This window comes from Pygoscelis adeliae, unplaced genomic scaffold (genome assembly GCF_000699105.1).
Source record: "Pygoscelis adeliae isolate BGI_AS28 unplaced genomic scaffold, ASM69910v1 Scaffold197, whole genome shotgun sequence".
In the NCBI taxonomy this organism is placed as follows: domain Eukaryota; kingdom Metazoa; phylum Chordata; class Aves; order Sphenisciformes; family Spheniscidae; genus Pygoscelis; species Pygoscelis adeliae.
In genome coordinates, this window is record NW_008825105.1 from 2,164,321 (window position 1) to 2,185,483 (window position 21,163).

Consider the following 21,163-nt stretch of genomic DNA (forward strand, 5'->3'; position numbering starts at 1 on the left):
AGCACCTGAACTTTGGATCCTGCCACAGGCTCCTGATGGAGCTTTCACTCCATGCCTGCACGTGTGCCCCTGGTGCAGCGGGGAGCCCTGGGCAGCGTGGCACGGCCAGGCTTGGTCCGTGCCGTGTCAGTGCAGGGGGAATACAGCAGCGACCAAGGAGCCACAGATGATTTTGTTGCTCCCAGTGCGAGGGAGGTGTCCCAGGGAAGACCTGCAGAGAAGGATCCAGGGGACTGAGCAGGAGAGGAAGGAAAGGTAGCAATGCTGCTTTTGGGATGAGAGGTGATATCCGCCTGCCTTTCCACCCTCGCCGCCGTGCCCAGCTTTTGCTGTCTCAGCCCTTCTGATGCTCCTTTTGCAGAGGAGCCCATGGCAGAGCAGGGAGAGGTGCTCTGAGAGCACAGCCCCGCATCCCCCACAGCACCCAGGCGTGCCTGGCACAGAAGAGGGAGCTACTGTGGCCAGGACCTGCTCCAAAGGGCTGTGGAAGAGAAAGGCTCCTGTTGACTTCCATGAGGTTTGGAAAAGGCCCATGTTAAACATTGCATAATCGGCTCAGACAGCTGGCGAGGCCCCGAGGATGATTCATAAAACTGAAGCTCAGGAGAGATTCATTAAATCTCCTCGTCAGGCTTCAAGCCCAGCCCCGGCCCCACAGGTCCCCCGGTTTTGCCTTTGGGGAGCGAGGTCTGATGCAGTGTCCGGACAGGGCGTCCCGGCTTGGTTCGGAGATGCCGGGACAAGGTCGGTGCCTCCTGCCATGTCCAGCTGTACATGGTCGCTGGTGTATGGAAACACTATTTTACCGCTCTGGTTAGACTGTAACTTGTAATGTCGACAGCTGTACTGGCCATGACTGGACAGAGAGGCTCATTTCTGAGCCTGATTGATTGCACCTTGGTTAAGATTTGTCTTAAAGAGATTCTGTCATTTCCTTGCTCCTTTCCGCTGCTCCTGGTGTTGCCCTTTTGGCAAATGCTCCCGCATATCCGGAGCCGAGTGCTGGGGGAGCCTGCGCAGGGAGGCAGCTCTCTGCAAAACGCTGCCTGTGCTGCCGCGAAGCCCCTGGACGTCCTGGCAGGATGCTGGACTCCAGGCTGCAATTTATCAGCGTCTCCCGCAGGCTGAAAACATCTTCTAACCCACGGAGCTAATTTCCTGAAGCAGAAGCAGCCCGGGTCTCGAGCGGAGAATCCCTGCTCAACCGTCTGCGATGCCCACGGTTGCCTTTCCGAGCTCGTGCTCTTGTGCTGTTGTTTTTAAGTGGATTTAAGGCTTGGTGTTTTCTCGGCTGACTAATTGTAGGTGCAGCCAGATGCAGTGCAGACATGCCGTGGAGGCTTTCCTCCCGCTCTGCTGATGTCTCCCCATCCTCCCTGCACCCTCCCGGGCTGCCCACCCCTGTGTGCATCCCTGACACCCCATCCTGCCATGGCTTGGGGACAGACCCCGTCCCATCCAAGGGACACACTGGGAACATCAGCCCCCGTGGGCTTGCGTGTTCAGGGCAGACGGTTCCCGCTCCCGGCCCCACTGGCTTTCGGCAAGGGAGGAGCTTAGATCTGGACACAGATCTAGGACATGCGGCGGTGCTGGATCTCTCGCCAGAGCCGTGTTGCTCCATGGGGTTGTTGTTAAACTCCCAGCTCTACATCAGTGCGGGATTTCTTGGCAGCAGGTTTGTTTTCCTGATGGCAGCAGCCACCACCATGGGGCTTGCAACCCCCGGGTGGCACCCAGAGCTGCGTGGGGACCGAGAGTTAACTAGAGTGGTGGCAACATTCAAAAGAGCGAAGGGTGTGTACTGCCACAGTGCGTGCCAGGCGCGTTCAAAGCCCCGGCATCGCCTGCTCGGGCACTCACCACCTGCCCCCATCCTCCCGCAGGGTGTGGGGCTGCGATTCCAGCTGTGTTTACCAATTCCTTCTGCTCTTAGGTGAAAGGGGGTGAAAGCAGGATGGAAAAGGGTAGATGCTCGCCCAGCTCCATCCCTTGCTGCTGTTTCCCATCCCGGCTGCAGGGGAGCACTGGGTTGGCACTGCGCGGGCTGGTGCTGGGGCCGTTGGCGCGCCCTTGCCATTCCCAGACAGATCCGCTGCGGGAGCAAGTTCCTGCCTTGCTCCATGTATGTCAACATCACTCCTCCGACTGCCAGAGCCACCGCACGGAAAATGTCTGTGGTTTTGGAGAGGGGGGCTGCAAGCAGTGCTGAGCAATCCACTCTTGGAGCACCTTGGCCGGTGGGGACCCATCCTGCCACATCCACTGCAGCAGGTCTGGACCTGCAGCCGTCTCCGGGCATGGCACTGCCGGCACGGAGCCTTTTGCTTTTTGGTCTCGGTGCTGCTGGGAGCCCACGGCCCTGCTGCAGCAGGGCTGAGATGGGTACGTTGCCCCAGTCCCTGGCCTGTGCACAGAGTCTCCTTTTGGTGCTGTCCCATAAGACCTGCTGGGGTTTTTGGGGAATTTCGGTGCCATTTTGTCCCTGTCCTAATTTCTAAGTCCTTGGTTTAAAGCTCACATGGACTTTATACGGCAGCTGAGGGCTGCATCGTGGTCCAGGGCTGAGCTCTCAGACACTGAGGACCATATTGTAGGTCTGGTCCATGCTGTCGAGGGTGCAGGTGGCCCCTCTGGGGCTTGCTCCTGGGGAGTGAGGAGGGTGCTACTACACTCAGCTCTTCTTCTTTCGGCGTTCAGCATGCGGCCCAGATGGAGCAGAAGCAGAACGAGACAGAGAACAAGAAAGTGCATGGCGACGTGGTGAAATACGGCAGCGTCATACAGGTACGGGTGCTCGCTCTCCTCTCCTCTGTGCTCGGCCGATGGGTTTTGGGGGGAGATGCACAGATCCAGCACATCTGAGTCAGGCAGCTGCTGGGAAGGGGCTCACGGGATCACTCTTGGGTACGGGCAGCCCTGGGGACCGTGGGGGGCTGTACCACCACAGCTCACCCTGGCGTTCACCTTTCCAGCTCCTCCACATGAAGAGCAACAAGTACCTGACGGTGAACAAGCGGCTGCCGGCCCTGCTCGAGAAAAATGCCATGCGGGTGACGCTGGATGCCACCGGCAACGAGGGATCCTGGCTCTTCATCCAGCCCTTCTGGAAGCTGAGGAGCAATGGAGATAACGTGAGCGCGGGGCCAAAAAGTCCCCAAATTAAGTTGTGCAGAAAGCACCGTGCGTGCCACGTGCCAGGGCTCACCTCCCCGCCAGGCTCCCGGTCTCATCCTCGCTCCTTCCTTTCTCATTTTGCTCCCCAGGTAGTCGTGGGAGACAAAGTCATCCTGAACCCTGTCAACGCCGGGCAGCCGCTGCATGCCAGCAACTACGAGCTTGCTGACAACGCTGGCTGCAAGGAGGTACGGGGAGGCTGGGCTGCCTGTGCAGGGTCTGGCTTTTAGGGCTTGCCTGGTTTTTTTTTTTTCCTTTTTTTTCCTTTATTTCCTTGTCCCAGGGATCATGACCGCGCTCTCTTGCTCCTTAGGTGAACTCGGTCAATTGTAACACCAGCTGGAAAATCAACCTTTTCATGCAGTTCTGTGACCACATGGAGGAAGTGCTGAAAGGGGTAAGGAAGGAGGTTCTGGGACACAGTGGGCTCCAGGGACCCGGCCCCGGTCCCCTGCAGGGGCAGGACACGTGAACAGCCGTTTGGCTGTGTGACAAGGGCAGAGGAAAGAGATCCTGTCTTTAGGACCTTAATTTCTAGGAGAATTTGTCACTTGGAGAACTTAACAGCGAGATAGAGTTGGATATTTTGGTATCTCCTGGCAGCAGGTACCCAGGGGGGCATGAAATTACCCTCTGCCTTATTGTATTAAATTGGCTCTCGAGGACAATATGAGGCACACGTAGTGCCAGCAGTGGCTTCTAGCTGCGAGGACAATTTTCAGCTGTTTAGCTGTGCAGCAGGGCTGGCTGTTGCCTGCGAAAGGAACTTTCCCTGTGGAGCTATTGTTCGGGGCTGAGGTCCTCCAGGAAGCAGCTGGATGGATATTGTTATGATCTTGCAGACCCTCGTCCCCAGGCACCACACTTGTCCCCGGCTTCCCGCGTCCGCTGCATCCTCCTCCCCAGGGCGCTGATGCCTTAGATGCATTGGTGAGCGGGGCCTCTGCCCGCGCCAGGGGTGTAAAATGGTTGGTTTGCACCCATTTTACAGCCCAGGGAGGGGAAGCAGAGAGAAGTGACTTGCATGAGTAAACGGGGCGATGGCATTGCGGAGCGCAGGGTGTCCCGTGCCCATGCAAGGTGACCTTCCCTGGGTTTAGAGGGGCATTTGTGCTGCTAGAGGCAGGTTTTAGCACAGCTCAGGTAGGTAGGACTGGAAAAGCTGATGGTGCCCTGTGATGCCCGGGCTCCCGCGGTCCTGCCGTGCCGCGGCTGGGAGCTGTGCTCTTCTCTGGACCATGTATGGGGGGATCCCATCCCCTTGCAGGGTGGGGGGTCACAGGAGGAGCTGCGTCAGTTCGTAGGAGAGCCACATCCCTGGGTCTCACCGCTGTGTCCTGGTGCCAGGGGGATGTGGTGAGGCTCTTCCACGCCGAGCAGGAGAAGTTTCTCACCTGCGACGAGTACAAAGGCAAGCTGCACGTCTTCCTCCGCACCACGCTGAGACAGTCGGCCACCTCGGCCACCAGCTCCAACGCCCTGTGGGAGGTGGAGGTGAGCAGCGAGGGGATGGAGCTTTGGGGGTACCTCTGTGGGTTGCTGCACTTTCACCGGGGGGGTTGTGCTAGAAGCAGTGGTTATTTCTATACATTTCCACCTCTGGTAGCCTGACTACCCTGGTGAAAGCCAGCACAAGGCTCAAGTTCCATGAGAGCACTGGGAACCGCAGCTGCTGGTGGATGGGCATCGGTGTCTGTCTGAGCTCTGCGCCCCAAGTATATTTGCTCGCGGCTGCCTTTGAGATAGGATGGGGTTCTTATCACCGGCGTGTTTGCCTGGGGTCAGCGGAGGCTCGGAGGCAGGCGCGGCACCCCGGTTCCCCGCGGGCGCCACCGGCTGAGCTCTCCTCTGCTTCTCGCAGGTGGTCCACCACGACCCGTGCCGAGGGGGAGCCGGGCACTGGAACGGCTTTGTCCCCTTCAAGCACCTCGCCACGGGCAACTACCTGGCAGCGGAGGTAAGGGGGTGAGCAGGGGGATGCAGAGACCTGCCCTGCCTTTGCAAAGGCAGTGCCCACCTGCCCTTAGACAGAGCTGCGATGCCCAGGATTGCCTCTGGCCCTGCTCCAGTTTGCTTTTGGAGCCTTCCTGCCCTGGGCCTCTACGGCTCCTCCTTGCTCGCAGGAGGCATTGGCGCCGGGGCTGTGAGCATGATCGTCTTTTGCCCGTTTGCAGGGCTAGGCTTTCCCCCCTGAAGTCTCCCACCCCCATGGTACAGGGGTTCGCTTGCCAAAATTGCTGTTGTTCCTGGCTCCTTCCTCTTCTGGCCCGGAGGGGCAGGAGGGGGTGGCCAGGGTTTTCCTCTATTTGCTCTCTCTGGGCCAAGCGACTGTACTGGCACAACCTCCTGGTAAGATGGAAGCGGGAGATAATTCATCCTGCTGCGTTTAACTGTTCCTGATCAGGTTTTGCCCATCCTTATCCTCTGGTCCACAGCAGCATCCAGGGCTGTCCTTGCCTGGGGAGGGTGCAGACAAAATCTGGGCCTGGAACCATCATTTGCCAAATTTTTTTCCTCCCATTTAAGGCCAGCTCAAGGCCTCATGATAGAGGCACAAAGAGGTTTCTGCACTTAGGTAATGTGGTTTATATGACACAAATGAGCTGCCAGGACCAAGGGAAAGACAGTGTTACACCCTGCTGCCAGGGGAGCAGGGATGTACCAGGGAGGGGTCTTGGTGCACCATGTGCCAAAAGTGCTCCCTAGCTGGAGAAGACAACCAAAGGCAGCCCCCAGGGCCCCTTCCACCACTGGCACGATGGCAAACAGCAAATACTGGGGCTCTGAAATGGCTGCTTTAAACCAAAAGACACTCGGGTGACATCTTCTGCAGAGAAAAGAAGATCACAGAATGATCCCCATCCCAGGCTGGTGCTGCCCGGCTTGTGTTGCTCACTGAGACCTCAGCCTGGGGCCTCGAGGGATTTACAGCAAGAGCTCGTCTTGCTGCAACACAGAGCCCCGGGTCTGCTCGCCAGGGCTCACCCCGTCCCGGTCCTCGGGGACGGAGCGCTGTGCACTGGGTATGGGTCACGTCCTCCAGCCCCATCTGGGCAGGTTTCCTCTCTCTGCGATGTGATCAAGGAAGGCAGGAATAGAGATAACACCCCATGCTCAGGGTTTTGGAGGGACCGAGTGGGAGGACTGATAGCTGTCTTTCATCTCCCTCTTTAACTTTTCAGGAAAACCCAAGTTATAAAGGAGACGTGGCTGAGCCCAAAGCAGCGCCCACGGTGAGCTGTCTTGCAGCCTCGCTAGCAGAAATGCTGCTGCCTGAAATCATGCCGTCTCTTAGACTCTGCCTGAAAGCAGGGAAATGCCCCGAAACAGAGCCTGCTGCGGGGACAGAGCCTGCTGCGGGGACAGTGCCCGCGCTGTGCCGCTGGGTCCCGCTTGGTGCCGAGGCTGCGGCTGGAGGCTGTCCCGCTGCCCAGCAGAGCATCCCCGCGCCCCGCACTGTAGAGTAGCATCCCTATGGCCCGCTTGCGAGAGGACCCTGCTGAAATCTGTTGGAGGGGTCCCAGTGCATGCTGGATCCCCAGGCCACGGGGAAGTGCTGGTAGAACAGAGATTTGGACTTTCAGGGGGTTTTTTTCCTCTTTGCCGTTGGTGAGGTTTGGAGAAGGGGTGGCCTCGTAGCTCAGGTGCATCATGCCGTGCTTGTGCTCTTGCAGCCCCTCGTGCGTCTCCGCGCTGCGAGGCTCAGCCCGGCATCCGAGCAAAAGCTTCTGCTCTGAGCGTAGCCGCTGCGTGTCTCCTCCGGTGCCGTGTGCGCAGGGAGGCTGGGCTCGGCGGGGCGGCCGCCCCGTACCGGGCTCAAAGCCGCTTTCCCTGGTGCAGGCGGGGGCGGCCCTGCAGCCGCAGGAACACGGGGGAGAAGATCAAATACCGGCTGGTGGCTGTGCCCCACGGCAATGACATCGCCTCCCTCTTCGAGCTGGACCCTACCACGCTGCAGAAGACGGACTCCTTCGTCCCGCGGTACGTGAGCACACGTTGCCATGGAGGGATTGAAATAAAGAAGGGAGGCTTAATTGCGTGGTGTGAAATTTTGGCAAGTCTGTTCTTGGGGGGGCTTTGCTGAGCGTTGGGAGAAATGGTGGGTGCTGGTGTGTCCGTGTGGGAATCGCTCACCAGGACACTGTGCCATTTGCAGGAACTCCTACGTGAGGCTGCGCCACCTCTGCACCAACACTTGGATCCAGAGTACCAATGTGCCCATTGACATCGATGAGGAGAGGCCCATTCGCCTCATGGTACGGCCCCGCTCCCTCCTCCCGTGCGTGGATTTATCCCCTGTGCCCCAATAGCTCTTAGCATGCTCCTTCCCATCCAGCACCCAGGCTTTACCCAGCGACTGAAATACCCTGATGATCCAAGCGAGTGGCTGGACACCAGCCTAGAGCCTATCCCAGTAACCTAGAGCCCACCCCAGGCCTGCTCGTGAGGACAAACTGGGTCACTGACTTCACCCGGGGTGGATGGTGGGGACGTGCTCGGCATTGCCCTGTCTGTGATGCTGCTTCCCCGTTGCTTCCCAGCTGGGCACGTGCCCCACCAAAGAAGACAAAGAAGCTTTCGCCATCGTCTCCGTGCCCGTGTCTGAGATCCGGGACCTGGACTTTGCTAACGACGCCAGCTCGATGCTGGCCAATGTGGTGGAGAAGATGAATGAAGGTTTTCTCAGCCAGAACGACCGGAGGTAAAAAGTCATTTCCCCTGGGAGATGGGGCTGTGCTGGGGCCCTCCAGGGTCTCTCCAGGATCGCTGCAGGATGAGGCCCCTGCCTGGGTCTTGGTGCCAGGACTGTCTTGCTTTCCTTCCCACAACCCAAATCAACGCCTGCTTCTCCCAGGAGTCTGGCAAGGAAACCAGATAACGCCGCAGCCCCGCTGTAGCCCCTCCTTTGCTGCTAGAAAAATATCCGAGGGGCTGAGAGATGGCCCCACGATAGGGGCAGCTGGGTTAGTCACAGTATTATTTTTAGGTGGGTGGGTTCTCGGTGCTTCCTGAGCAAACACGGATCCCCCGTGGGACAGAGTGAGCCACTTCCGCCCTGCCAGCCCGCCCTGCGTGGGTCCCGCAAAGGTGACTAAGGGTGCAGAGGCGTTAAATGCAAAATCCCTGGCATGAATCACGAGCGAAGGTCCCTGGCATTTACCCTGGCACATATAGTTTCCTTAGAAACCATAGGGGCTGTAAAACCTCTGGCTTCAGGGCAGCCATTAACCTCTAGCAGGGAGGGGAGGATCGGCCGGCACCTTCCCTGGCAGTCTTTTGAGCCCTGAATGTCGGCTCTTGGGACCTCCAAAATGTGCCGGGATGCATCATTGCAGGGACCCGAGTCTGTGTGGGCTGTGTGGGGTGGGTGAGCAGCCCCCCCAGCCCACTTGCACCATGCCCCCTTGCAGGTTCGTGATCCAGCTGCTCGAGGACTTGGTGTTTTTCGTTAGCGACGTCCCCAACAATGGCCAGAACGTGCTGGACATCGTGGTGACCAAGCCCAACCGGGAGCGGCAGAAGCTGATGCGGGAGCAGAACATCCTGAAGCAGGTGAATGGCCTCGGGGCCCTGCATCCGAGCAAGGCTGAGGTCCTGCAGAGATGTCTTGCGCTGCCCAGGGCCACGCTGGAGTCCAGTGATCTGGGAACCCCCATGGAGGAGGTGTAGCTGGTCTCCAGCTCATGCCCCAGCCGGCACCAAGCCGTCCTGGCAAGCATGGCTGGTGTCCAGCCGTGCATGGGGGTGATGGTGTGGAGGGTGACACAGCACTTATCATCTCTGCTTTTGGGCAGATCTTTGGGATCCTGAAAGCTCCCTTCAAGGACAAGGGCGGGGAAGGGCCCCTAGTGCGGCTGGAAGAGCTGTCGGACCAAAAAAATGCTCCCTACCAGTACATGTTTCGGCTGTGCTACCGTGTGCTCCGGCACTCCCAGGAGGACTATCGCAAGAACCAGGTGCATGGGGGGTGATGGGGGGAGCCCCCATCCCGCCACATGGTGCAAAGCCCTGGGGGGCTGCCGAGGTCTCGGTGGGGCAGGGGGGCATTGCCAGATTCCAACACCCAGCCCCGTGCACTCACCGCCTCTCTGCCCGCTCCAGGAGCACATTGCCAAGCAGTTCGGCATGATGCAGTCCCAGATCGGCTATGACATCCTCGCCGAGGACACCATCACGGCCCTGCTGCACAACAACCGCAAGCTGCTGGAGAAGCACATCACGAAGACGGAGGTGGAGACCTTCGTCAGCCTGGTGCGCAAGAACCGCGAGCCACGGTGTGTGTCTGGAAAGGCCCTGTCCCAAAGGGCTTTGTGCTGCGTGATGGGTGGGATGTGCCTCGACCAGAGGTGGAGAGAGCCCCCGTGGACCGCCCTTTCACAGCGAGCTGTCTCTGCTCTGTAGGTTTTTGGACTACCTATCGGACCTGTGCGTGTCCAACCACATTGCCATCCCCGTCACCCAGGAGCTGATCTGCAAGTGCGTGCTGGACCCAAAGAACAGTGACATCCTCATCAAAACGGAGTGAGTAGCCAAGGGGAGAGGTTTTCCACGTTCGGGGTTTGGTGCCTGGCCCTACCTTCCACCAGCTCCCGCAGTGCCCTGGTAAAACCCCCGTCACCCCTCGAGGTGCAGCCGCTCCCTGTCCACGGGAGCATCTCCCGTTTTACCTCTCTTCTGTCCTAGGCTAAGGCCGGTGAAGGAGATGTCCCAGACCCATGAGTACCTGAGCATCGAGTACTCAGAGGAGGAGGTCTGGCTCACCTGGACAGACAAGAACAATGACCACCATGAGAAAAGCATCCGGCAGTTGGCACAGGAGGCCCGGGCTGGCAATGCCCATGATGAGAATGTCCTCAGCTACTACAGGTGACGATCCCGTGGCATCTTCTCTCCAGGTGAGGGTGTAAGGGTTGCATGGCCTCACTCCATCTCCCCCTCGTCCCTGGGCAGGTACCAGCTGAAGCTCTTTGCCCGCATGTGCCTGGATCGCCAGTACCTGGCCATCAAGGAGATCTCCCAGCAGCTGGGTGTGGACCTGATCTTCCTCTGCATGGCAGATGAGATGCTGCCCTTCGATCTCCGGGCGTCCTTCTGCCACCTCATGTTGCACGTGCATGTGGACAGGGACCCCCAGGAGCTGGTGATGCCTGTGAAGTTTGCACGGCTCTGGACCGAGATCCCCACGGCCATCACGATCAAAGAGTGAGACACGTAGGGGCTTGCAGCGGCTTTGAGGGACAGGGCAGGAGATGGGATGGCAGATGTCACCCAGTGCAGGGACTGGCTTGGCTTTAGCAGGGACTGGGAGGGGGGCATTTGTGGAGTGACTTCAGTAGGTCTCAGCCCTCAGAAGGAAGTGGGCTCCATCACAGTCAAGAGCATCACTTCTGGCCGTGATGGCTCAGCAGCTGCCTGGACAGTGCTCCTTCCAGGCTGGATACGAGGAGACTCGCTGCCATCCAGCTCACCCTCACCATCTCCCCTCGCAGCTACGACTCCAACCTCAACGTCTCACGCGATGACAAAAAGAACAAGTTTGCCAGCACCATGGAGTTCGTGGAGGACTATCTCAACAACGTGGTGAGCGAGGCGGTGCCCTTCGCCAACGAGGAGAAGAACAAGCTTACCTTCGAGGTGCGAGTCACTGGCACGATGCAGGATGCAACACGGTTTGGCTGCTGCACTCTCTGCAACGAGGGTGGCCGTGCTGGCATCCCTCTCCCCCATGTCTGTTTATCCTGCTCAGCCCCGAGCACGGCGAGGTCTGGAGTTGCCTTGTCCTTCCCCAGGTCGTCAGCCTTGCCCACAACCTCATCTACTTCGGCTTCTACAGCTTCAGCGAGCTGCTGCGCCTGACGCGGACACTGCTGGGCATCATCGACTGCGTCCAAAATCCCCAGCTGATGATGCAGGCGGTCTACAACGACGAGGTGACGGGTGAGTCCCTGCTCCATAACCAGGCATGGTCCTGCAGGAAGGGGTTTTCCATGGTCTGCCCAGTGCTTTCCAGTTTTGGCAGCAAGAAAACAAGCCGCTGGTTTGCTGACATGGAAGCTTTGGCTGGGTCTGCACTGGGAGACAAGAGGTGTTGAGCCTTTGGCCATGCCAGAGAAATGGCCAGTCCCTCCTACTCGTTCTCTGATTAATAGCTACAGCATTTTCCAGTCTAAGTGGGTCCTTCCGTTGGTCCTCTGCCACCTCCCTTTCCATCTGCGTTAACTCTGCCCCCTGTGGCTGCCTCTGTAGGGAAGAACGTGCGGAGGTCAATCCAGGGCGTTGGGCAGATGATGTCCACCATGGTGCTGAGCAGGAAACAGTCCATCTTCAGCCCCCCGAGCCTCAGCGCCGGGTCTGCCCCGGAGCAAGTGGACAGAGGGAGGAGCATTGAGAATGAGAACATTGTGGTGATGGAGACCAAGCTGAAGATCCTGGAGATATTGCAGGTTGGAGCCGGTGGGGAGGGAGAAGCATCGTGGAGCTGTGGGTGGGACCTGTGGGATGGGGTGGTTTGGGGAGGACATGGTTTTCTGATGCAGAGAGAGCTGACATGAAGAGGGCACTCACTTTTGCTTTCTTCTTCACTGCTGTCAGTTCATCCTGAACGTGCGGCTGGACTACAGGATTTCCTACCTGCTTTCTGTCTTCAAGAAGGAGTTTGTGGAAGTCTACCCCATGCAGGACAGTGCGGCTGATGGGACGGCTCCAGCCTTTGACTCCACAAGTAACTCTTCCACTTTGCTCCTGGTACACCTTCAACTCAGCAAACCCCACAGGCTGGGGACACACAGGCGGCGGAGGTGACAGCTCCAGCAGCTCTCCACCCGCCGCTGCTGCTGGCAGGGAGCATGGGGGGGGATTGGAGTTTGTGCAGATGGGATGAGGTGTCCTGTGTCTGTCGTGGATGCTCGGAGCAGGGGCCAGGGAGCTGGGTTGGTGCCTGCGGGTTTCTGCCAACGCACAGGGATCACGTTGGCCGCCCCTTTCATCTCCCTTTCCTCTCCCTTCAGCTGCAGCCATGAACCTGGACCGGATCGGCGAGCACGCAGAAGCCATGTTCGGTGTGGGGTGAGTCCCTGCCCCCTCCGGTGCATAGTTAGCCTGGCCATAGGGCTCTTCCTCTCCTGTCCACACTGCCGAGGCTGAAAGCTGCAGGTGACGAGGAAGATGAGGCTCTAAAGGCTAATGCAGCTGTCCCCATCAGCCCCGAGGGGTGACTGAGTGCACGCAAGCTCCCACATGGCTGCTAACGCCAAGCGCTTTCGTCCCGGCTTCAGGAAGACGAGCAGCATGTTAGAGGTGGATGACGAGGGAGGGAGGATGTTTCTGCGGGTGCTGATCCACCTGACGATGCACGACTACCCGCCGCTCATCTCCGGCTCCCTGCAGCTCCTCTTCAAGCACTTCAGCCAGAGGCAGGAGGTCTTGCACACCTTCAAACAGGTAACTCTGGTGGGACGCTGCTCTGGAGTACCTCTAAGTCCACACTTGGCTGTGGGTGCAGGACATGGGATGGGTCCTGGCCCCTTTTCTTGGGATGGAGGTCTGGAAGAGGAGGGGAATGGGGTTCGTGCCCCAAACTGGAAACCCCTGGGAATGTCGCTGCAGGTTCAGCTCCTGATCTCAGCCCAGGATGTCGAGAACTACAAGGTGATCAAGTCAGAGCTGGACAAACTCCGCACTATGGTGGAGAAATCGGAGCTCTGGGTGGACAAGAAGGGCAGCAGCAAAGGGGACAGCACGGTGGAGGGGAACAAGAAGGAGAAGAAAGAGGTGAGAGCCCTGAGCCAGACCCTGGGAACTGGGGCAGGAGAGGAGTGGGAGGCAGAGGTGCAGCTTGCTTCAGTCCGACACCTGACGCCTCTCGATGGGCCATGCACCCCTCTCCCTGGAAGAGGAGGGTCAGGGAGGGTCCTGCAGGGTGTAGTTGTGCCCCAGGCTTTGGAGAGGTGCAGTGGGACCCTGGTGCTGTTTCTGTCCCCTTGCAGCATGCTGCCGACGAAGAGGTCATTGCTCCAGGAGAGAAGAGCAGTGAGAACTATCAGATAGTCAAGGGGGTAAGTGAGACCGAATCCTGTCCCCAGGGCTGTTCCTGGAGGCATGGCCAGCCACGTCTGCCTGGCCTGGGCTGGCACGGGCGCACCAGCAAGAAGGGAAAGGGTGAAATCATGGGGGAGGATTTCCAAGCTCTCCTGTGGTTCAGTAGAAACGAGTCCAAGCCAGGGCTTGTTCCTGCCAGCTCAGCGCAAGGAGGAGCCCTGTTACATCCCCAGGGCTCGCGAGTGAGCCTTGCACTGGGGAGACTGGAGGGGAGAGGGTTGGTGACGGGTACGAGGGCTCTCTGCATGGCACTGCAAGGAGGATTTCTGAGGGGGGTGCCAAGATTTGCGAGCGATGCAGGGAGCACCTGGGTTTATGGAGGGCACATCTGGATTGCAAGCAAGCCCCCAGTGCTGGTGGACCATCCTGATGGGCTCCTAGGCTCAATTCCCCCCTGCCATGGTCCTTCTCTTCCCAGATCCTGGAACGGCTGAATAAGATGTGCGGGGTCGGAGAGCAAGTGCGTAAGAAGCAGCAACGCCTTCTGAAGAACATGGATGCCCACAAAGTGATGCTGGATCTGCTGCAGATACCTTATGAGAAGGTGGGTGGGCAGAAGCTGGCTGGTCCTGAAGTGCCCAGGGCAAGGGGTGGGGGATGTGGGGACCCCCCTACATGGCTGGGTCCTGCAGCTGGGCAGGGCAGGAGGGGCAGCAGACTGCTGCTGCTCTCCATCCCTCGCCAACTCTGGGTATTTCTCTTCTCTGCCCTTCCTCAGGGTGATGCCAAGATGATGGAGATCCTGAAATTCACCCACCAGTTCCTGCAGAAGTTTTGTGCTGGCAATCAGGAAAACCAGGCCCTGCTGCACAAACACCTCAACCTGTTCCTGACCCCAGGGGTGAGGAGAGGGGACCGAAGGGCAGTTGCAGGCAGCAGCACAGGGAGGGAGAGACTTCAGTACTGAGAGCAAGAGATACAAAAGCCAGGAGGAGACCCTGGGAGAGGAAGGGTCAGGGCAGGAGGGGAGGCTGTTCCTCGCAACCCCCCCGCCTCACTCTGCTCCCCTGGTCCCGCAGCTCCTGGAGGCTGAGACGATGCAGCACATCTTCCTCAACAACTACCAGCTCTGCTCAGAGATCAACGAGACGGTGCCGCAGCACTTCATCCACTGCGTGGCCACCCACGGCCGCCACGTGCAGTACCTTGACTTCCTGCACACCATCATCAAGGCTGAGGGCAAGTACGTCAAGAAGTGCCAGGACATGATCATGACTGAGGTGAGCACCTCTCCCACCCGCCTGTGGGGCATGAGCGTGGGGCGTAGCAGGGCATGGCTCCTGGGAGGTGCACGGTTGGCCTCTTCCTTGAGGGAAGAGCCTTCCCAGCCATGCTGGCTTCTCCCTGGAGTAGGAAACATCTCCAGGAGCTTAATGCAAGGTCCAAGAGCTAATAACCATTTTGGAGTCCCACAAGCTGTGATTTTTTGATTGCACTGCAAATGCCTGGTTTTCCCTTTAAATGCACGGCCCTTTCACCCTTCACCGCCTGCTGCCTCTCATCGCCCCGCTGCAGAGGACACCGCTTTCTGCCTTGCGAGGTTTCTGACCCTCCTTCTCTGGAGCGGTGACCACTGACCCTTCCCTGCAGCTCACCAACGCTGGGGATGATGTGGTGGTTTTCTACAACGACAAGGCTTCACTGGCCACCCTTCTGGAGATGATGACAGCGGCCAGGGATGGGGTGGAGGAGAACAGCCCGCTGATGTACCACATCTCACTGGTGGACCTGCTGGCTGCCTGCGCCGAGGGCAAGAACGTCTACACAGAGATCAAGTGCACGTCTCTGCTGCCCTTGGAGGACGTGGTGCGGGTGGTGACACATGAGGATTGCATCACGGAGGTACGGGTTGCCCAGCGGGGAGGGGGCCGGTGGCTTTGCACTGATTGCCTTCTCCTGACGGTGCCTGTGCCCCCTCTCCCTCCCCGGCAGGTGAAGATGGCTTACGTGAACTTCGTCAACCACTGCTACGTGGACACGGAGGTAGAGATGAAGGAGATCTACACCAGCAACCACATCTGGACTCTCTTCGAGAACTTCACCCTGGACATGGCCCGCGTGCGTGGGGAGGGCTGGGTGGGAGGGACACAGCAGCAATGGCTGGTGGATCGGAAGGGGTAAGGTGGGTCCTGAGGAGCCAGACCTGGGGCATGGGCACCATGGGGACTTGTGTAGCTGCCACACTAGGGGCTGGGGAGCAGTCAGGGCTTTCTGGTGTAGACCCAGGAGCTGTATCACCAGCCCCATCCTTCAGCTCAGCAGGGTCCCAGCAGTGCTGTATGCCAGCAGCATCCAGCCAGGACACGTGCTCATCTCGCTCTGGTGCCATCAGCATCCTCCTTTCTCCTCACAGATGTGCAAGAAGCGAGAGAAACGCCTGCCAGACCCTACGCTGGAGAAGTACGTGCTGACGGTGGTGCTGGACACCATCAATGCATTCTTCAGCTCCCCCTTCTCAGAGAACAGCACCTCGCTGCAGGTAATAACATGGACAGGCCATGGCTCGGGGAGGAAAGCAGCTCATCGAGCCCCCCGAAACAAGGTCTGGACACACCTTGCACTGATACATACCTGCCTGCTCTCTCCTTCAGACCCACCAGACCATCGTGGTGCAGCTTCTCCAGTCCACCATGAGGCTGCTGGAGTGCCCCTGGCTGCAGCAGCAGCACAAGAGCTCGGTGGAAGCCTGCATCCGCACGCTGGCCATGGTCGGTAAGGAGCCACGCCAGAGTGATGCTCTGTTCCCCACCGACCAGGAGGATGCAGCCACCCTTGGCTGCTTCTGCTCCGGCAGCGAGCAAGAGCCATCGTCCCTACTGCAGGTCTTGGCAGGGTGCCCCGGGGAGAGGCTGCCAGCTGGAAATGGGGAGGTTTGGCTCTGGGATGTGCTTTTTTTTTGAGCTGCATCTCCGGGCGTGACCAGGGTGGCGTGGGGATAACCGAAGCCTGGGCTTGACTGGGAGATCCCTGGTGTGTCCCTGCTGGTGAAGGGCCTGGAAACAAAGCCAGCATTTATGGTGGTTTTCCCTCGCCAGGACTTTGCCCTCAGCCTGCTTGTGGCTGCCTGACTCAGGGCAAGGGTTGTTAGCACTGAGTCACCGTGTGGAAAGGATTGCTCGGTGGTTAGACACTGGGTGGGGATTTCCCTTTGTAATTTGAGGCAGGGTGCTTACAACATCTCCATGCTGGGCTTTCCCAACCAAAAACTGGAGGTGGTGCCTCTTTCCATCCTACCTTGGGCTGGGAGGGCTGTGGGCAATGTTGTGCTGCAGTGTGGAGGGGTGGATGGAAACACTCCACCCCTTACTAGCCTGGAGGAGTTTACTCTTGAATTTAACCCAAATCTTCTTTGCTGCAAATGAAGAGCCGGTGAAGGGGTGCCCGGCCCAAGGTGGTGTGGTAGGACCCAGCCGATGGGGTGGGCTGGGTCATGGCTGTCCCCAACCCTGGCTCCGTCTCCTGCAGCCAAGAGCCGCTCCATTGCGCTGCCCATGGACCTGGACGCCCACGTCAGCTCCCTGCTCAACAGCAGCTCCACCAGCACCGTGCAGAGGAACACGTCCAGCTACAAGACGGCCACGCGGACCTTCCCCCGCGTCTCCACCACCCCCAACCAGTGGGACTACAAGAATATCATAGAGAAGCTGCAGGTATGGGGCAGGGAGGCGGGGATGGCATGGATCAGTGCATGATAGCAAGAAGGCGCTGGCGTTGCAGGGGTCCCTCTCCCGTGCTCGTGTCTCCTAGGCATGCATTGGCCCTAAAGGTGTGTGCTGTGACTTGTAGGACATCATCAACGCCCTGGAGGATCGCTTGAAACCACTGGTGGAGGCTGAGCTGTCTGTCCTGGTGGATGTCCTCCACCGGCCAGAGCTGCTTTTCATGGAGGGGACGGAGGCGTTTCAGCGATGCGAGAGCGGAGGTTTCCTGTCCAAGTGAGGACGCTTTGCAATTGCCCAGGGGTTGCTGGGAGTGCTGGGAAGGGCTGGTGACCTTCATTGTTTAGGGGCTGTGCATCCTGGTTCATGCCTGCAGCCTGGAGGGATGGCGGGGATGGTTCCCTGGGGGACCCCCTTGTCCCTCTCGGCTGTGTGACGGTGGGTCTGCTGTGCCAGGCTGGTGCAGCACACCAAGGACCTCATGGAGACGGAGGAGAAGCTGTGCATCAAGGTGCTGAGGACGCTGCAGCAGATGCTGGTGAAGAGGAACAAGTACGGCGAGAGGGTGAGCACCGTGATCCCATGGCACATCCTCAGCCCTGCTCCTTGTCTGTGCAGCCCCTGCTTCCCAGGCTGGCAGTGCTTCCCTCCCCACTGCAGCCCGCGGGTGCTCAGCCTCGTTCTGCTCCAGTGCTGGCCTTGGCGTTGGGAGACTCGTGACATTTATTTGTCTTGGCAGGGCAACCTGCTGCGGAAAATGCTTCTGAACAATTACCTGCAGAACAAGAAGTCCAGCTCCAAAGGGGAAATCATGGATGCTGCCGGAGGAGGTGAGCGCCCCTCTCCTGCGCCTTCCCCGTCTCTCTGCGCTGCTCACATACACCTCGAATTCCCGGCTCCCGAGCCATGATGGGATCAGGTCTGGAGCTGGTTGCCATGCCCCCACCTCCATGGGAGTAAAGGATTTGGGGAGATGAAGAGATGGGACTGAGGTGCCCCTGGCAGTGATTCAGCTGCGCTCGTTCTCCTGCACTACCACAGCATCACATCCGTCCGTGTCCTCTCATGCAGGCCAAGACCAGGACTGGTCCGCTATCGCTGCTGTCCAGTGCCGGCTGGACCGAGAAGGGGCCACCAAGTTGGTGGCTGACCTCATCATGAACACCAAGAACGAGAAGATCTTCCAAGAGAGCATCTTGCTTGCCATCCGGCTGCTGGACGGAGGCAACACCGAGATCCAGGTGCTGAGCCCCGACTGCGCGGTGGGCACCAGTCCCGGGGGGATTGGGCAGCCACGGTTTGATGCGTGCACTGTAACCGTCCCAGCACTTGGATAGACGTGGGTGCAGGGCAGTCTTCAGTCCTGGGTTGGCCCTTGGGCAACAGGTTGCCAAAATACTGTTTGGCTGCATGTGGTGGCTGGCCGTCCAGAGGAGGAACTGCAGAAATCTGTCTGGTTTTGAGTTTTCCAGCTCTGTGGCTGGATCAGGGCAGGTTGTTGCAGGTTGTTTCTGGAGCAATGCTGATGCCCTCTGCCGGGTATTGCTAAAATGGCTCAGGGCTGCAGCTCTTGGGTGAGAACTCGTGGGTTGTCTTGAAGTCTTTATCACAGGGAAGCCAAAAAATTGTACGTGCAAAAAAACAGTAGGGTTCCAGGGCCTGGAGCCGCTGTAATTGCTGCTTGCTCTGTCCCTAACCCTGCTTAGGGTAAAGGAGAGCACAGTGGCAGGGGACGATCCACCCCTGTAGATCCAAGAGGACTGTGATGTCCAGGGCTGTTGCATGGAAATAAACCTGCTCACCACTTTATCTCGGATGAGGTCTTGAGTGCTGGAGGCTACCAAATCAGAGGGGCAGGCAGAGACTGTTTGGACCCCATGGTGGAGACTTGAATGACTGTCCTCTCTCCTCCCAGAAATCCTTTTACAACCTCATGACGAGCGACAAGAAGTCTGAGAAGTTCTTCAAAGTTTTACACGACCGGATGAAGAAGGCGCAGCAGGAGACCAAGTCTACGGTGTCTGTGAACATGAGTGACATCGGGAACAAACCTCGTGAGGACAAAGACGAGCCTGACCCTGGCACCAAAGGTATGGGGCCATGTCCCCTTGGTAGAGCCAATGTCTGTCTTGTCAGATAGTCCGATGCTAACGAGGTTGGATTGCTTTCTAGGACGAGGAGACACCTTCCTGATGCCTGGCACCCCCTCCCGATACCCGATGGCCATGGGGTGTCGGAAGGGCCATGACACTGGGGAGCAGGGCCAGAACAACGAAATGGGGGTGACGGTCCTGATCATGGAGCCTATCCTGCGATTCCTGCAACTGCTCTGTGAGAACCACAACCGGGACCTGCAGGTTGGTTACGGGGGCTGCTAGTGTCTGGGGGTCAGGACAGAGGCCATGGGACTGGGGCATGGGAAGGCTGGGCTCTGCCCCAATTTGGTCCAAAAAGCCATTGCACCAGCCACTCTGTGCCTCAGTTTCCCCATCTGCAAATGCACCATCCCTTCTGGATAACTTTTGGTGTTGTGGAAGGAGCTGTTCACGACACAACTGTGTCTGTGGGACTGGGTGCTGCTCTCGGAGGTTCTGTATGTTACAGGGGTGGCCCCAGCCCAATTCTCCATCGAACTGCAGCTGGAGGGGGTGGCGGGAGGGGGATCAGGACTGTGCCCCCCATCAGAGTGATGCCGCTCAGCCACATAACTGCAGGCTTTGCTCGACAGAACTTCCTCCGGTGCCAGAACAACAAGACCAACTACAACCTGGTGTGCGAGACACTGCAGTTCCTCGACATCATGTGCGGCAGCACCACGGGGGGGCTGGGGCTGCTGGGCCTCTGCAGCAACGAGTACAATGTGGCCCTCATCACCCTGACCCTGGAGACCCTGACCGAGTACTGCCAAGGGCCCTGCCACGAGAACCAGGTCTGTGGGTATCCCTGTAGGGTCTGGGTCATTCCCGGCGTGTCTGGGGCGTTTCACCGCTGATTGGGGATGCCCAAAGGAGGATTTGGGGAGGGGATGTGTGGGAAAGCAGCAGGAACAGGGCCAGCTTTTGGTTTCTCATCACCCTGACCCTGGAGACCCTGACCGAGTACTGCCAAGGGCCCTGCCACGAGAACCAGGTCTGTGGGTATCCCTGTAGGGTCTGGGTCATTCCCGGCGTGTCTGGGGCGTTTCACCGCTGATTGGGGATGCCCAAAGGAGGATTTGGGGAGGGGATGTGTGGGAAAGCAGCAGGAACAGGGCCAGCTTTTGGTTTCAGGGTGTGAACAGGAGCAGAACGTGGACAGCAGAGGATGCCAGGGTGCACAGGGATGCTGCACGGGTTATGAGCTACTGCTCATAATATGGTGATGCAAATGGGGGTTAAATAATATAGTGGTGCAAACGGTGCCCTTTCCAGGGAGACAGGAGGTAATCAGGCAGGGTCAGTGCTGTAGGCAGGGCACCGTTTCGGACCTGGGCTGTGTTGGAGGGTGAAGGTGGGAGGACTGGCAGAATCTGTGGGCTAACACGTTGCATTGCTCCCCCAGAGCTGCATCGTGACCCACGAGTCCAACGGGATTGACATCATCACAGCCCTCATCCTTAATGACATCAGTCCCCTCTGCAAGTACCGGATGGACCTGGTCCTACAGCTGAAGGTAGGCAGAGCCTCGGGCTAGGATGGTGAGCACGCGTGTGTGCATCACTGCGTGGGCTTGCTGGCCTGGCCGTGGGGTGTGCTGTGGGTTGAGGTGGCCACTGTAGCAGGGGACTGTGCATGCGTCAGGTCCTCGAGCGTGGGAGCATGTGGGCTTGGTGGGACAGGGCTGGTGCATCTCCACCATGTGAGGCTCGGATGCCTCTAGCACGGGGGAGTTACAGCTGACTGGTGCATGGGGGGCGTTTCTGCCGACACAGAAGCCCTGGGCAGCGGCAGGGCACAGCTCCCCTCAGCCAGGGCTTCTCCTTGCCAGGACAATGCCTCCAAGCTCCTCTTGGCCCTCATGGAGAGCAGACACGACAGCGAAAACGCCGAGCGGATCCTCATCAGCCTCCGCCCGCAGGAACTGGTAAGGGCTGACAGTGAAACACCCCCAGCCTTGCCCCAGTGAGCCCCCAGCCTCCCCCCGGCCCGTTGCTGGACCTCTTCTGCCTGCGGGTCCTGATGCAGTTTCTGGTTTGCAAACCAATAACCATCTCGTCTGCCATACTGCTGGTCACCGCCTTCTGCACAAGC

At 58.8% G+C, this 21,163-nt stretch overlaps 1 protein-coding gene across 1 annotated transcript in view; it reads left to right on the forward strand.

Annotated features, from left to right (window-relative positions):
- ITPR3 (inositol 1,4,5-trisphosphate receptor, type 3) overlaps positions 1-21,163 on the forward strand; it is a 36,037-nt gene that overhangs the window by 5,668 nt on the left and 9,206 nt on the right. Inside the window, exons 5-45 of the mRNA XM_009327461.1 lie at positions 2,701-2,787; positions 2,976-3,134; positions 3,267-3,365; positions 3,491-3,574; positions 4,525-4,671; positions 5,039-5,134; positions 6,360-6,430; positions 7,036-7,158; positions 7,334-7,433; positions 7,719-7,879; positions 8,589-8,730; positions 8,973-9,134; positions 9,280-9,452; positions 9,580-9,699; positions 9,862-10,044; positions 10,129-10,380; positions 10,668-10,812; positions 10,968-11,115; positions 11,425-11,621; positions 11,770-11,899; positions 12,186-12,243; positions 12,453-12,618; positions 12,784-12,948; positions 13,164-13,232; positions 13,694-13,819; positions 13,994-14,116; positions 14,295-14,495; positions 14,866-15,117; positions 15,208-15,333; positions 15,629-15,754; positions 15,867-15,987; positions 16,741-16,925; positions 17,062-17,210; positions 17,391-17,499; positions 17,674-17,764; positions 18,006-18,175; positions 18,850-19,024; positions 19,107-19,291; positions 19,663-19,863; positions 20,475-20,585; positions 20,901-20,996. Of these exons, the coding sequence (XP_009325736.1) occupies positions 2,701-2,787; positions 2,976-3,134; positions 3,267-3,365; positions 3,491-3,574; positions 4,525-4,671; positions 5,039-5,134; positions 6,360-6,430; positions 7,036-7,158; positions 7,334-7,433; positions 7,719-7,879; positions 8,589-8,730; positions 8,973-9,134; positions 9,280-9,452; positions 9,580-9,699; positions 9,862-10,044; positions 10,129-10,380; positions 10,668-10,812; positions 10,968-11,115; positions 11,425-11,621; positions 11,770-11,899; positions 12,186-12,243; positions 12,453-12,618; positions 12,784-12,948; positions 13,164-13,232; positions 13,694-13,819; positions 13,994-14,116; positions 14,295-14,495; positions 14,866-15,117; positions 15,208-15,333; positions 15,629-15,754; positions 15,867-15,987; positions 16,741-16,925; positions 17,062-17,210; positions 17,391-17,499; positions 17,674-17,764; positions 18,006-18,175; positions 18,850-19,024; positions 19,107-19,291; positions 19,663-19,863; positions 20,475-20,585; positions 20,901-20,996 (5,784 nt within the window). The remainder of the gene's footprint in view (positions 1-2,700; positions 2,788-2,975; positions 3,135-3,266; positions 3,366-3,490; positions 3,575-4,524; positions 4,672-5,038; positions 5,135-6,359; positions 6,431-7,035; positions 7,159-7,333; positions 7,434-7,718; positions 7,880-8,588; positions 8,731-8,972; positions 9,135-9,279; positions 9,453-9,579; positions 9,700-9,861; positions 10,045-10,128; positions 10,381-10,667; positions 10,813-10,967; positions 11,116-11,424; positions 11,622-11,769; positions 11,900-12,185; positions 12,244-12,452; positions 12,619-12,783; positions 12,949-13,163; positions 13,233-13,693; positions 13,820-13,993; positions 14,117-14,294; positions 14,496-14,865; positions 15,118-15,207; positions 15,334-15,628; positions 15,755-15,866; positions 15,988-16,740; positions 16,926-17,061; positions 17,211-17,390; positions 17,500-17,673; positions 17,765-18,005; positions 18,176-18,849; positions 19,025-19,106; positions 19,292-19,662; positions 19,864-20,474; positions 20,586-20,900; positions 20,997-21,163) is intronic.